Below are 13,578 nucleotides of genomic sequence, written 5' to 3'. Positions count from 1 at the left end.
TTTGGGTTTTTTCAGTGCTACACAGCGCTACTCAGTTACTCGTGTCGGCTGGCTCGGGGCAGCCGATGGAAAGAGCTACAGCGGCGCTGACGAGGATTTTTTATTATCTAGGCCGAGGTTAGAAACCTAAAAACGATGATGGATGAAGGCAAAAAACTCATCCTTGATGAAAGCGGTCGAGTCGATCTCGTTCTGCTTTCATGTTTTTCGAAAAATTAGGTAAACTTTCATAGATTGCGAGTCGAGAGCCTACCGCTGAGCATAACACGAATCGAGCTGATTAATGATTTAAGATCCTTTTATGCCAGATTTCCATTGACGATGTGACCTCGGAAATTCCGGCCTTGTAGAGATTCAAAATAATTGCAATAACGAATAGATTTTTTAAATCTTCTAACAAATAATAGTAATGCCTAGTTACTGTCCCAAAAACTCATTATTTAAAATTTTCATGATTACTCATTAAAAAAAAATAAATTAGCATTAGAAGATAGGTTCATAAAGTCACTTTCACTTTTTTCATTTGATTCATGATACATTTATTGATATGATATTATATTAATACATTAATTTACTAGAAAATGATTCCTTAATTTAAAGTTCGGTAATTAAAATTGAAAAAGTATTTTAATATTTATTTATAATAAATTACGTATTACAATGACTAAAAATATGTATTCAGACAATATAATTGTAGTTTTTAGATCGGTCCATAGTTACTTAAAGCGGAAGGTTTTTCATAAAGATTACAGGATATATTATTAGAAATACCCTCCACTGTTTGGTTTTGTCATACATGAGATAGCGGAAGCTGCTTTAATACTTGATGATGAACATGATGAGATGAATTTGTCATGGCATTTTGATGCAAAAGAGAATTTTCTACTTCCAAAACCGAGGTGTGTTGTAATGAACGACTTTTCAATGATTTAGATGCATAATTTTCTATAGTGCATGTATTGATAATTCCAGTATTGCTTGGTATCATTTCTGATTTTTTATTAAATAAATTCCGCCATAACTGTTGCCATGAGTCAAGAGTTTTACCACTCCATATCCATACTCCAGAAGTGATACCTACGGCTAACGCCATAAAATACTTCAACATTAAAACAGAATATATTGGTTTATTCCGTGAAGCACATGGACAAGCCAATGATTGCAGCCAATCGTTTCTAAAAGTTATTTCATAAAAATGGCACGCAAGAACAGCACTAGCTGGAACTGTATATAATACTGAAAAAATTCCAATCCGAATCATCAATTTTTCTAATTTATCAGCTTTGACACCAGGTTGACGTTTTATAACTGAGCGGATTCTAAAAAGACTTACAAATCCTGTAAAAAGGAAAGATGTTCCTACAACAAGATATAGTAATAATGGGGCCAAAATAAATGATTGTATATGATCTGGAGCGACTGTGCACACTCCAGCGATAGAATCACCAGCAACACCGTTTTTTATCAGAACCCAAACCGTTTGAATTGTGGGAACAATCCAAGCCGTTAAATGAAAAAATTGGGAATATGATGAAATAGCTTCATTACCCCATTTCAAACCTGCTGCGAGAAACCAAGTTAATGATAAAATCACCCACCAAACAGAAGAGGCCATCCCAAAAAAGTAAATGAGTAAAAATACTGTAACACAAAGTTCTGGACCTTCAATACCTTTTTTTAGCATTGATCCGTTGCAGACAATTTTTTCGTATGAAAATATCAATCTCGATAGATAACCAAGTGAAACGAAAAAATAACAGGCCGACAAAAATACAATCGGTTTTTCAGGATATTTAAAACGTTGAGGATCGATTAAAAATGTTATGATAGTAGCTAAAGTGCTAATAGCGCAGAATCCGCTCCATAAAAGTAACCATATAGTGGCAAAATTTCTTTCTTCAGAAGTTAAAAGTGCTTCCTGACAAGGTAAAGCACAGTGTGAAAGACCTTGAACATTTATGTATTGTTCATAAACACCTAAAGATTTATGGAAGAATTCAGCAGTTTTTATACTGTTGTTGATTTTTAGAGAAGAGACGGATATAAGCGGTGGACGACATTGACATGAACAGTTTTTTGAAACATCTCTTGACGACTCATGACATTTTTGGTTTTTTCCAGGTTTACATTTTGACGATGACACATTTTTTGTTGATTTTGTAGGTTTTGAAACTATTGCAGGTGTTAGACTAGGCATAAAAACTTCTGTTGATGCAAATGATGTATGGTTATTTTGCTCCATACACAAATTATCTGGATCACCATGACTAGGAAGTTTTTCACAAGTCATTCGTTCAGGCCAGGCAAACCCGTATTGTTGCATTAAAGGAGCACAACCTGTACGCGCTCTTTCACAAACGCTTCTACAAACTGGCAAAGGTTTTGTATATTCTGGTAAGCAAATAGGAGTATACATTGAGCACAAAAAAAATTTTAAATCAGCAGAACATCTTATTTCAACTAACGGCCAAAATTGATGAACTTCAAGCCCTGCTTCTTCTTGTGAATCGTGATTCAATTCATTAGGCATTGCTGTAAAGTTATATCCTATGCCTCTACACATTGGAATCGTTATTTCCTCACAGCGTTCATTATTTATGAAAGATTTGCTTACTTTTACATTGTATTGATCAAAATGATCAATAATAGGATTAGTTTGAATGTTTGATGCTAATGTAATATGAGATGGTCCAGGCGATATTAAACTGGATGGCGTTTGAATAACATTATCAAATTCAGATAATTCACTGGAACCATGAGCCATTGTTATTAAAGTTATGCATCGAAGTAGCAAGCTCAATTTAGTCATAATTTTTTCAATTGATGAAATTCTCATTAGTTTTACATCCATATTTTATGGTATATGTATAATGACGAACCTGAAAAATGTTATCATTATTATTATTATTGTTATTATTATTATTATTATTATTATTATTATTATTATTATTGTTATTATTATTATTAAACGATTACATAGGCACACAAAACAGTAAAAATGTTCAGAACTACAGACCAGACCCGCTGGACTTTATGTTTTTTGGATCGCTGAATCCGAATCCGGCGTCGGTTTTTCCCCATCAGATCGATTTAAGGTCATTTGAAGGTCATTTAAAGGACAAATCATGTGAAAAAGGTTTAAAAATCTGAAACTATCCCTACATAGGTTTTCGAGGATGCTGAATTCAAATCTTTAATCAGATGACCTCTACAACCTCACTTTCAAGTTCATTTGAAGGTCAAACTTAGAGAATTCAATACATAAATTCGTAAAAAATCACATTATTTTTTTAAGGTCACTGACTCTGAATCAAAGTTCATTTGGACTATACCTGGTCATTTCAAGGTCAAGTGAATGAAGACAGTGCAACAATTCATGAAGTCTTGCTAAGTTTGCATGCTTTTTTACCTTTCTCTTTTGTATCGCACCTTTTTTTCTTCAAACGATCGGCATAAAGGTTGCTGTCTGCGTTTATTTCCTCTATGTTAGCTCTCTCTCTTCCAAATCCAGCAGTAATCAGCCATCATCGCAACACCGGCCCATCTACCTTGATATCGCTGCTCCATATCTTTTATGTCTTGATGGAATCGTTCTTCTTGCTCGTCGCTAAAATCACCACAGTTTTTCGGGAACAAAAATAATAGACGAATAGCTCTGATGGGGAATGTGACATTTATGAATAATGGTCTGAAGATGAAGAGAAAGAAGATTTAAGGAATGAGTTTTTAGAAAAATCTAAAGAAAAATCTACAAGAGTAAAAAAGTTTACGCAAGCTGAATCGAATGATTTAGTAAGGGACTTGGGGTTACCTAAAGATGGAGCAGAGTGTTTAGCTTCCACTTTAGAACGCAGAAATATGCTGGAAAATGGTACAACTGCATCTTATTACAGAACCAGAAATGAAAGTCGTAAGAAATATTTTGAAGAAAAAAATTTTTATGATGAGAAATAAGTTCATTGTAATAATGTTGAAGGTCTAATGGGAGAAATTAAATGTTATATTTATAAAACCGATGAATGGAGACTTTTTATTGATTCCTTGAAAAGGAGCTTAAAAGCTGAATTGCTGCATAATTCTAATAAGTTTGCATCAATCCCTATAGCTCATAGTACAACCATAAAAGATACATATGAAAGTATGAACATGCTGTTAGAGAGCTTAAAGTACAAAGAAAATAAATGGCTAATATGTGGGGACTTGAAAATTTTAGGCATGCTGATGGGACAGCAATCTGGATTTACAAAGTACCCATGTTTCAAGTGCTTATGGGACAGCAATGATCGTAAAAACCATTACACCGAACACAAGTGGTCTGACAGACATTCTTTAGAAGCTGGACATGATAATGTTATTAACAGTCCGTTAGCAGACCCTAAAAAAGTTTTACTATCTCCTTTACATATAAAATTGGGCATTATGAAACAATTTGTAAAAGCTTTGAGTGAGAGCGATGAATGCTACAAATATTTAGAATCTAAATTTTCCTATAAAATGCCAAATTAAAAGAGTGAATATTCGATGGACCAGAACTAACGAAATTGCTGCAAGATGACAATTTTCCAACTATGATGACTGAGATTCAGAAAACTGCATGGGTTAGCTTCAAAAATGTAGAAAATTTTCTAGGTAATCACAGAAGCGATGATTACAAAATTTTAATATCAACGGAGATAAAATTTCCATGATATGAAATGTAATATGTCTTACAAATTGCATTTCTTGCATATCGCAGAGTTGCCGCTGCGAGGGTCTCTGCTACCGACGAGTAAGTGCGTCTGCACTACAGATAGGCATGTTGGCCGTAAAGTGGGAGTTCGACGAAGGCACGCGTCCGAGTGTGGGCGAGTTCGTGCAGGTCGAGTTTGGCCGAAACTATTGATTGGCTTGTATGCTGAGAGGTCGTGGGATTTCCCGACGAACGCTTGTTGGACAAGTTGTCTCAGTTTAGGCGAGTCGATAGATCGACGAGCGAGTTAGTCGTGCGTATAACAGTCGCAGCTGCGACGTCAATCCCCCCTCCTACTGCGGAGCAATGCAGTGGCCAGCGGTCTGATCAGCCGCCGGCTCCGCTCCCTTCTCTACCTACCTTCCAGCTCAGCAGAGACTCCGGTATAAAAGGAGCGAATTTCCGGAGCCACGTTGCATTACGCTTCGCAGCCTCTGCCTAGCAACATTCGCTCTCAGCTTTGTGTGCAATTTTTGACTCTTGGACTTAGTCTAACGTACGGAGGATATCCCGGCGTTATTCTGTTAGCAGAGAGCCGAAATTCGAACTTAGCCGCAGACGCATTAAATGTACTTAAGCTTTAGCGCATTAATGATACTTAGTCGCTGACGCATTAACGATACTTAGTCGCAGACGCATAGCCATTTTCGAATAAATTGTCCTTTGCCATATTCGCGCTAATCGAACATAGCCAGAGAGGCTGAACTTGAACTCAGCCTTCTACACTGTCAATAACTGCAGCTTTTGAACGAGGATACCACAGTCGATCGTCGCCACTGGGCCACACTCGGGAGAATATCCTGGTGCCGAACTCCGACGTACGAGTGCCGGTAACCCCTCTGCCCTCTCCTCAGTCGACCTCGCGTTCAGGTGTCAACTTGGGTGGATGTCCTTTTGACACCTGCCACGAGCGAGACCGCTGGGAGGAAAGAGTCGCGCTTCCGAGTCTCACGACTTACGAGTCAACGACTCGAGCTGCAAGCTCCGCTTGCTTCTCGAACGAGCAGAGCACGTACAGCGACGAGTATCGGCAAGGCTGCGGTACTTCGTCGGCGTGACCTCTCCCGACTTAAGTCCTCCTTGAAAAGGTTGAGTCAACGTCGGATCTCACCAACAACCAAGTTTGCTGTTTCATCGTGGCTCCTCCTTCACCCTGACACCAAGACCGACGCGTACATTTCCTTCGCGATTCATCGCGTTCATCAGGAATCGAACTCGCCGACTCCCTGCCTTATCGACTCCCAGCAGACACGGCTGACTCCGTTCCGTGTACCGCCGACACCGCGCTTCTGCGCGCTCTATTGCAGTACGCACGGCCGGGTCGTAACAACTGTATGCAGAGTTTCAAGTTCAATTTCGGCACAACAGTCGTTACGCACACATCGCATTCGTTTCTTTATAATAATTTTAATCAATATACCTTATTTTGATTAATAAAGTTTTCTTTTGTTTATATTTTGTAAACCAACAAAGTTGACTCTGTTTATTTTAAAATCTCCTTCACTATTTGTATCAATTTTAATGAATGAATTAATTTTCTTTTATTCATACCGTGATTTAATTAAGTTTATTGATTTTTGATTATGAAACGATTTTTTGCAGTTTAAATGTAGTTTCATTCATTGCATTATTTCAAATAAAATATTTTGGTTTCTTACGAGGCCATAAAAATGATTGTCATTCATCCAATGTTGGAAATAAATTACAAATGATCCTCAAATTCTGGTATTACCTATAATGTTATTTGAATAATATTCACATACGTCCATATGTTATATGATTATTGGAAAAAAATTATTTCATTTACAGGAATGTTGATGTGCATTGGGTTATTTAATAGCATATTATGTAACAAGTGCGTGAAAAAAAAACTCATCCAAGAGTTGTTTTCGCCCGAGCGCAGTGAGCACTAGCTGTATACCATATTTTTAAACATTTCGTGTGTAAAACGTGGTTTTTTGTGTAACTGAAAGGTTAGAAAACCCATGTTTTACGCACGGAGCGTTAAAAATATTATTCACAAAGGTGTGTATAATATACCCAGGTGGAAATGGTATGTTAGATCTGACTGCAGATCTGATATTAGATCTGGTATAAATTCTGGTGAACGCACATCAGATCTCATGCCAGATCTTATATCAGAATTTGCATACGATAATCGATATCAGAACTTACATCAGATCTGATATCAGATCTAATGTCAGATCTGAAACGACTGTATCGCTCCTAATTGTTTAAACAATAAATCTATTAATAATTAAAATTTAATAATAAATTTAGTTGTATTTTAATAACTAAATTGATAATATCTTTAAGAATAATTCCTCCAATGTTTGAGTTTTTGATTAAGTGAATTTAAATTAATTCGATAACCTTTATTGTTTAAGATTAGTTATTACATTTTAATAATTTAAGGGGACCAACCTGTGTTAAAAGCTTAAATTCAGCTTCAGCTAAAAATAGCTATATGAATCGAAATAGTGGAAATTTTTCTTTTGTGATTGTAAAATATGTTCATTCTACACCAGATTGACCAAAAACAACTTCTACCCAAGCTCTGAAATACCAATTATATCACTTTTTTCATAAGACGAAATATTGTGTTATAAATCACTTGCCGCACGATCTTGAAAAGAGTTTTTCATCAATATTGATCTATGGGGTCTCAAAATCTTCAGAAGAGTACTCTCGTCCACCTAAGCGGAGCAGAATTTTGAAAAATTGCGTACAACTTTATACACACGTCAAAATGTGCCAATTTTTGAGAAAATTAGTATTTTATCAACACTAGAAGCCATATTAAAGGTCTTGGAAGGAAAACAAACTTTTTTTTTCAAATTCTGCTCCGCTTAAGTGGATGAGGGTACTTTTCTGAAGATTTTGAGACCCCATAGATCAATATTGATGAAAAGCTCACGTCAGAATCGCGTGGCAAGTGAATCCTATTATAATATTTAGTATTATGAAAAAATAAGCGTAATTGGCATTTCAGAGCTTGGATAGAATTTTTTTTGGTCAATCAGCTGTCTAATAAACATATTTTACGATTACAAAAAAAAAATTTCCACTATTTCGATTCCTATAGCTATTTTTTGAATCTAAGTTTTTAACACAGGTCGGTCCCCTTAAAGGCGTCACAGTCACTTCAGATTTGACATTAGATCTGACATCAGATCTGATGTAAGTTCTGATGTCGATTATCGTATGCCGATTCTGATATAAGATCTGGCATAAGATCTAATGGGCATTCACCAAAACTTATATCAGATCTGACATTAGATCTGATATCAGATCTGATATACTATTTTTACCTGGGTAGGGTTATTTTGGATAGAATTATTTTATTTACGCAAACAATACAGCTTACTTGCTATTTGGATATTTGAATAATATTTAAATACGTCCGTGTCATAGGTTTTTTTTTATAAAATCATTACATTTATACGCGGATGTGTAGAAGTAGAGTCTGAGATTGCATAGTGTGAATAATAGCAAGGACCTTGGACAATTGACGGCATACGTGGTTCGAGTCTACGTGTCGTGTATTTCAGGCCTGTACGTGGCCATCTTGCGAGTCGATTATTTCCGCCTTAGACGCTCGTGCGAGAGCAAGCGAGATCGTGCGTATTACATTGGTCGTTTGAGACCAAGTAACGCGGCTGCTAGCGCAAGTAGCTTACGGCGCGTAAACTGTATTTCGGAGAAACGAGCCGATTGCGCGCAGTGCGATTACGCGGCCTGAATTTCCGAGCGTACAATACGATTGTAGCGATGAGAAATGATGCGAAGTAGTGAAGTAAAGTGCGATTGAAGTAATATTGAATGAATGAGAGTGAAAAGAGTTAAAGTTAATAAAGGAAAGATATTTGTGTGCTAAATTACATTCTCGCGTAGTTTTTTCGCCACCCTCCCGGTGGCGGTTCGACCCTTTCTGAGGTAAGACTAAAGGATAGGCTACCTGGAGCCTCTGTGAAGAATTAATAGGACTGCAGGGCGAGCATTCCATAAGACCCAAACCCTCGCACATCTCAATTTATATTAGTTCGATTCTACATATGGCATGAGTTGTTTGGATTAAATAGATCATGACCTATTATCTTATAAATGTCTATGTACATCGAAGTGATAAAATGATAATAGGACTATCACCATCTCATGTATTCTTTGGTTATTTAGCTTAAATAGCTTGACCAATAATCAAATCGTCGCCTTTGTGTGAAAAAAAGCTCATCTTTGTTCCGGTTCGAGACAAGCGTATCTCAGATTCCAGCTAGAAACGGCCTCAAAGCTCCCCGTAAGAAGGGCCCATTTCATGCCGAATTTAACAAGGACCGATCTCAATAGGGCTCATCTAGCCCAGTTGAAAAAAATTGCATGGATATCCGCGTTGATAATCACACCGATTCCACGTGCATTATACATAGATACCTCGAGGATCAGGCATTGATACCACGTGGATCGGACATGGATACTACGTGGATTAAATAAATTTTCTACGTAGATAAGTCGCATGGATTGACATAATACCTACGCATATTTTCGATCCACCCACGACGATTTTTGCTAAAATCCTTGTAGACTTTTGAACCTTCGCGATGATTTTTAAACAATCAACGTGGATTTCCACGAAATCCCTCGTGGATTGACCAGAAATCTACGAAGATTTTTGATCAACCCACGAAGATTTTTGCTAAAATCCTCATAGATTTTTGAACCCCGCAATGATTTTTAAACAATCTACGAGGATTTCCACGAAACCCCTCGTGGATTGACTAGAAATCTACGCAGATTTTTTATCAACCCACGACAATTTTCGCTGAAATCCTCGTGGATGTAGAAAGATCCTCGAAGATTTCTCGAAAAATCCTCGTGGATTAATCAATTATCAACGTGGAGAAGTTAAAATCCACAACGATTCACCGACAAAACCTTGCGGATTCTTGCAGCGAGCTCGCGAAATAAGTCCAAGATCCTCGAAGAGTTGAAAAACCACCAGCTTATAATTTTTCTCATCCATGTATGATCCACGTGGTATCTATGTATGATCCACGTGAAATCGTTGTCAGATCTGCCTGGTATCCATGTCTAATCCTTGTGGATAGCTAATCCACGTGGATAATCAACGCGGATATCCATGCAATTTTTTTCAACTGGGAGGACTGTAGACGGCGTCAACGTATATCTCAACATTATAATATTGTTTAAAATTCAAGTGAATCGTTTAAAAAATTTTTTTTCTTCCTTTTACTCCTTCTTCTTAGAAGGGCCTGCAAGAGGCTTAGAGCCCGTGCGCAGGAAGAGATTACTAATACCCCCCTCCCTACTGTCTCTCATTTGCCCAGACTCAAGGACTTGTGGGGCAAACTTACCATTTAAATGTACCTTTCAAATGGGGAGGGGGGAGGGGTATAGTAGTAATCTCTTCCTGAGCACGGGATCTAAGCCTCCTGCAGGCCCTTCTGAGGAGTAATAGACAGAGAAAAAAAACTAAGCAAATAACTGAAAAATCATATAATTCATAAAAGCAATGTTATCGGACAGCATTTGCAATCAACTTTGCCACTGGTGATACTCACAGCTAGTAAATATTTGAAATATTGTTTTACAATTATTTAAAATCAATTAACTCACTTGATATCATCTTAAATATGCCCACGGTAAAGCACACACGACTTTTTGCCCCACCACCTATTATCGTAATAATAAAAATAATTGAATTGTTCAGTTGATAACTTTTTAAGAGACCATTTTAAATCTTCGGTAATACACCCGTGGTAATACGTACATCCGCGCTAATACACGCACGGTAATAGGTGCAAACCCACGGAGTTGCACTCACTTGGCTTTATTGTATGAATTGACTTTTCGTATAAATGGTACATTCAAAAAGTGATTATTAATGCATTATACTACATAGAGAAATGTTTATTCTTTCATTTAAAAACAAGAGAGGCTATATCGCTTGCCGCCAGAGACTTGGCCACTCTGCCGTCGTCTTTCTCTCAGAAGCGAATGTTAAAAGGAGAGAGGGAGTCTGATCCCTCATAACTGGAAAAAATCTGATTCTTAAACATCAAGTCGGCTTTTGCCAGAAACACTCTATCATTGAACAGATGAATTGAATAACATCAAAAAACAAATCATTCGAATCGCAGCGGCTGTCTAGCAATGGACAACCATCACAAGTGAAACTTCCAACAAGTCATATAATGTAATTTAAAAAAACAAAAATTCAATACGGAGAAAAGTTGAAGAAAATTTCAAAGTAAAAATTCAATCGAAGAAAAGTACTCTGAAGTTTCACTTCTAGTGCAAATTGCATTCTAGACAATCTAACCACCAAAAGTGAAACTTCAGAGTACTTTTCTTCGATTGAATTTTTACTTTGGAATTTTCTTCAACTTTTCTCCATTATGAATTTTTGTTTTGTTTTCATTTTTAATGGGGTTGTTAAATTGTTTATATGAATTTTGACAATGATTTTGAATTCTCACTTAAATATAAATTAGAAATTCACCATTCAAAAATATTTTTATAAACAACCCATAAATATTTCAAGATGAGTAGGTAATCAAAATGTTTAAAGGGCCCAAAAACGATTATTTTGCCCTAAAAACTGACTTTATTTATTATAATTTCAATGCAATGCCACTACATTAATTAAATTTATAGAATTTATAAGACCATTTCTTCATCCAATTCTGATTGGTTTTTAAACTTTTTGGTATTTTTCTTTTAGCTATTTCATGATTGATCTCATGTTCTAAAGCACATTTGAAAAAAAAATATTTACATTCATAAATATCATTGTAAATACATAAATACAGTGCACATTAGGGTATTATTGCTCAGTAATTGACCACTTTCAACCAGTAAACAAGAACATCATAAACAAGATACACCATTCATCTAAGAATTAAATAATGTCTATATAAATGCATTATCGAAAGTTTTTTTTATAACACATTTTCTACAATAGATTATATCTACGCCAATTAGTGGTCTACACTGGTGAATCCATTAATTGTACATCTCAAGAATTAAGTTTTTAAGGTATAAAAAATATAAGTTATATTAGTAAACAATATTCATGTAATTATATAAGTTTGTTATTTATACTTTATTATACTAGTTTTATGTTTATTTAATATGTTGTTTTATAATTAATAATAGCCAATTGTTTAAAACGTTTTTTAAGAAAGAATATTTTTTAGTATAATACATTGAGTTTCTTAATAAAATATAGGTAAGATAATTGGTCAGACATTTATGACTCAAACTATCATAATTCCATCTTATTTGCTTCATGCAAAATAAATTTACATTTGTGGGTAACAAAAATTCAAGATATGAAAATTCAGTTCATAAAGAAAACATGAAAGCTTGTACACCAATCTTGATTTTACATCAAAATAATAACATTACTTTCAACTTTTTATAATTGTGGTTAAATAAATTTATGCAGATTGTTTTTCTAATGTAATGATAATAATGCTAACTGCATTTTTATATTAATAATAAAGATAGATTTCATTTGTTAACTCAGAATGATTGAATTAATCATAAATGATTTTAAATCATAAATAATAAGTAAATAAACATTTCAACTAAGAAACAAAAATGAAGAAATTTCCATTTGATTAGGCCTTACTTACTGTTTGAATTTTGATTAGAATATTGAAGTGTGTCAATATCAAGTTTGAGGTATGAATGTTATCATTGGTAAATGACTAGTGACGATGTTGATATTAATAAATACTGTACATTTAAGTCTAAAATTAATATTTTCAAATAAACTTCATTGTATGTTGTGTTATATTCATACTGTATTTAGAATGTATTAGACTGAAAATCTGGTAGTTCGCGTAGAATTGTAATTGTAGCAAATCGTTTCAGTTGTTTCATGGAACCAAAATTAAACATTTTAATAATTAATTCGTTTTTTGGTCAGTAATTACAAAAGTTCATATGTAGAGCTAGTATCAATAGACTAAGATATATAATGCAAGTTCGACTTAAGTACACTCTAGCGGTGACGGCAATGAACGAATCAATTCATAAATTAAGGTCATTGAACATTATACTGCAAGGAAATCAAACAAATAAGAAACAAATCGCAACAATTAAGAACACGACTCTAACGACTAAAAGTCTTATATGAGAACGTAGGTAAGAGTTTATGTGAAGTCTGAACTTATTGACAATAAAAGATTATTCCTCGTCATAAAGATTTATTGATTATTTTTTCAGTTAAGATTTCACATAAAATTTTACGTAAATTCTTATATAAATTATTACTCAAATTCTCTTATTGAGCTTTTGCTCAAAGCTAATAATTTTCGAAATATTTGAAATAAGTATAAATTTCGAAAAAAGCTAACTTTTAGCTCTCCAATAGATTTATGAATTGTTTAATATTTCATGAAAAAATGCCGAAACTTACTTTATTAAAAAACTAAGCTAATATTGTAAAACCACATAACTATATAATATATAATCTCAATTTAGATTTTTAAAATTGTTTTTCAATGTAAGCTTTTTATAGGTAGGTTCTAAAGCTCAAAGGATAAAAAGAAATTTTATTCAAGAAATATGAACATTTTTTTTTTTTTGAGAAAAAAATTCAATTCATCGTAATTAAGATTTTCATCTCTCCTAACGAAATGTAGAAAAAAGTATAATTTCTTCGAAATCGGCAGTTATCTTAAAATTTTTTAGGCACTTTTTACTTTTTATTTATAGTTTAAAAAGTTGGTACATATTTACTGGATTTCGCAAAATATTAGAAAACAATTTTATCGTTATCAGTCATTCATAAATCATTTATAAAGTTGTGAAAAGGTCCCAAT

The 13,578-nt window shown here is 34.6% G+C and overlaps 1 protein-coding gene across 2 annotated transcripts; it reads right to left on the bottom strand.

Annotated features, from left to right (window-relative positions):
* Nucleotides 1–605: 605 nt before the first annotated feature.
* LOC106658079 (frizzled-5-like) lies at nucleotides 606–12,762 on the bottom strand. 2 transcript variants are annotated; one of them, XM_023459353.1, is made up of 2 exons: nucleotides 12,381–12,762; nucleotides 606–2,879 (listed from the first exon to the last, which is right to left on the bottom strand). In XM_023459353.1, exon 2 carries the CDS (start codon nucleotides 2,849–2,851, stop codon nucleotides 791–793), a length of 2,061 nt encoding a protein of 686 aa, XP_023315121.1. In that variant the 5' UTR covers nucleotides 2,852–2,879; nucleotides 12,381–12,762; the 3' UTR covers nucleotides 606–790. The 2 variants fall into 2 exon arrangements, with proteins under 2 accessions (XP_023315121.1, XP_014235384.1); XM_014379898.2 differs by having other exon boundaries at nucleotides 12,385–12,762.
* Between the last annotated feature and the right edge of the window lie 816 nt (nucleotides 12,763–13,578).

The sequence above is a fragment of the Trichogramma pretiosum genome, unplaced genomic scaffold (genome assembly GCF_000599845.2).
Source record: "Trichogramma pretiosum strain Unisexual culture from Peru unplaced genomic scaffold, Tpre_2.0 scaffold137, whole genome shotgun sequence".
In the NCBI taxonomy this organism is placed as follows: Eukaryota; Metazoa; Arthropoda; class Insecta; order Hymenoptera; family Trichogrammatidae; genus Trichogramma; species Trichogramma pretiosum.
This window is presented reverse-complemented; position numbering and strand designations above follow the sequence as displayed.

Bases quoted from the DNA above. Each gene is read 5' to 3' on its own strand.
- LOC106658079 (XM_023459353.1), bottom strand. From the start codon at position 2,851: ATGGATGTAAAACTAATGAGAATTTCATCAATTGAAAAAATTATGACT.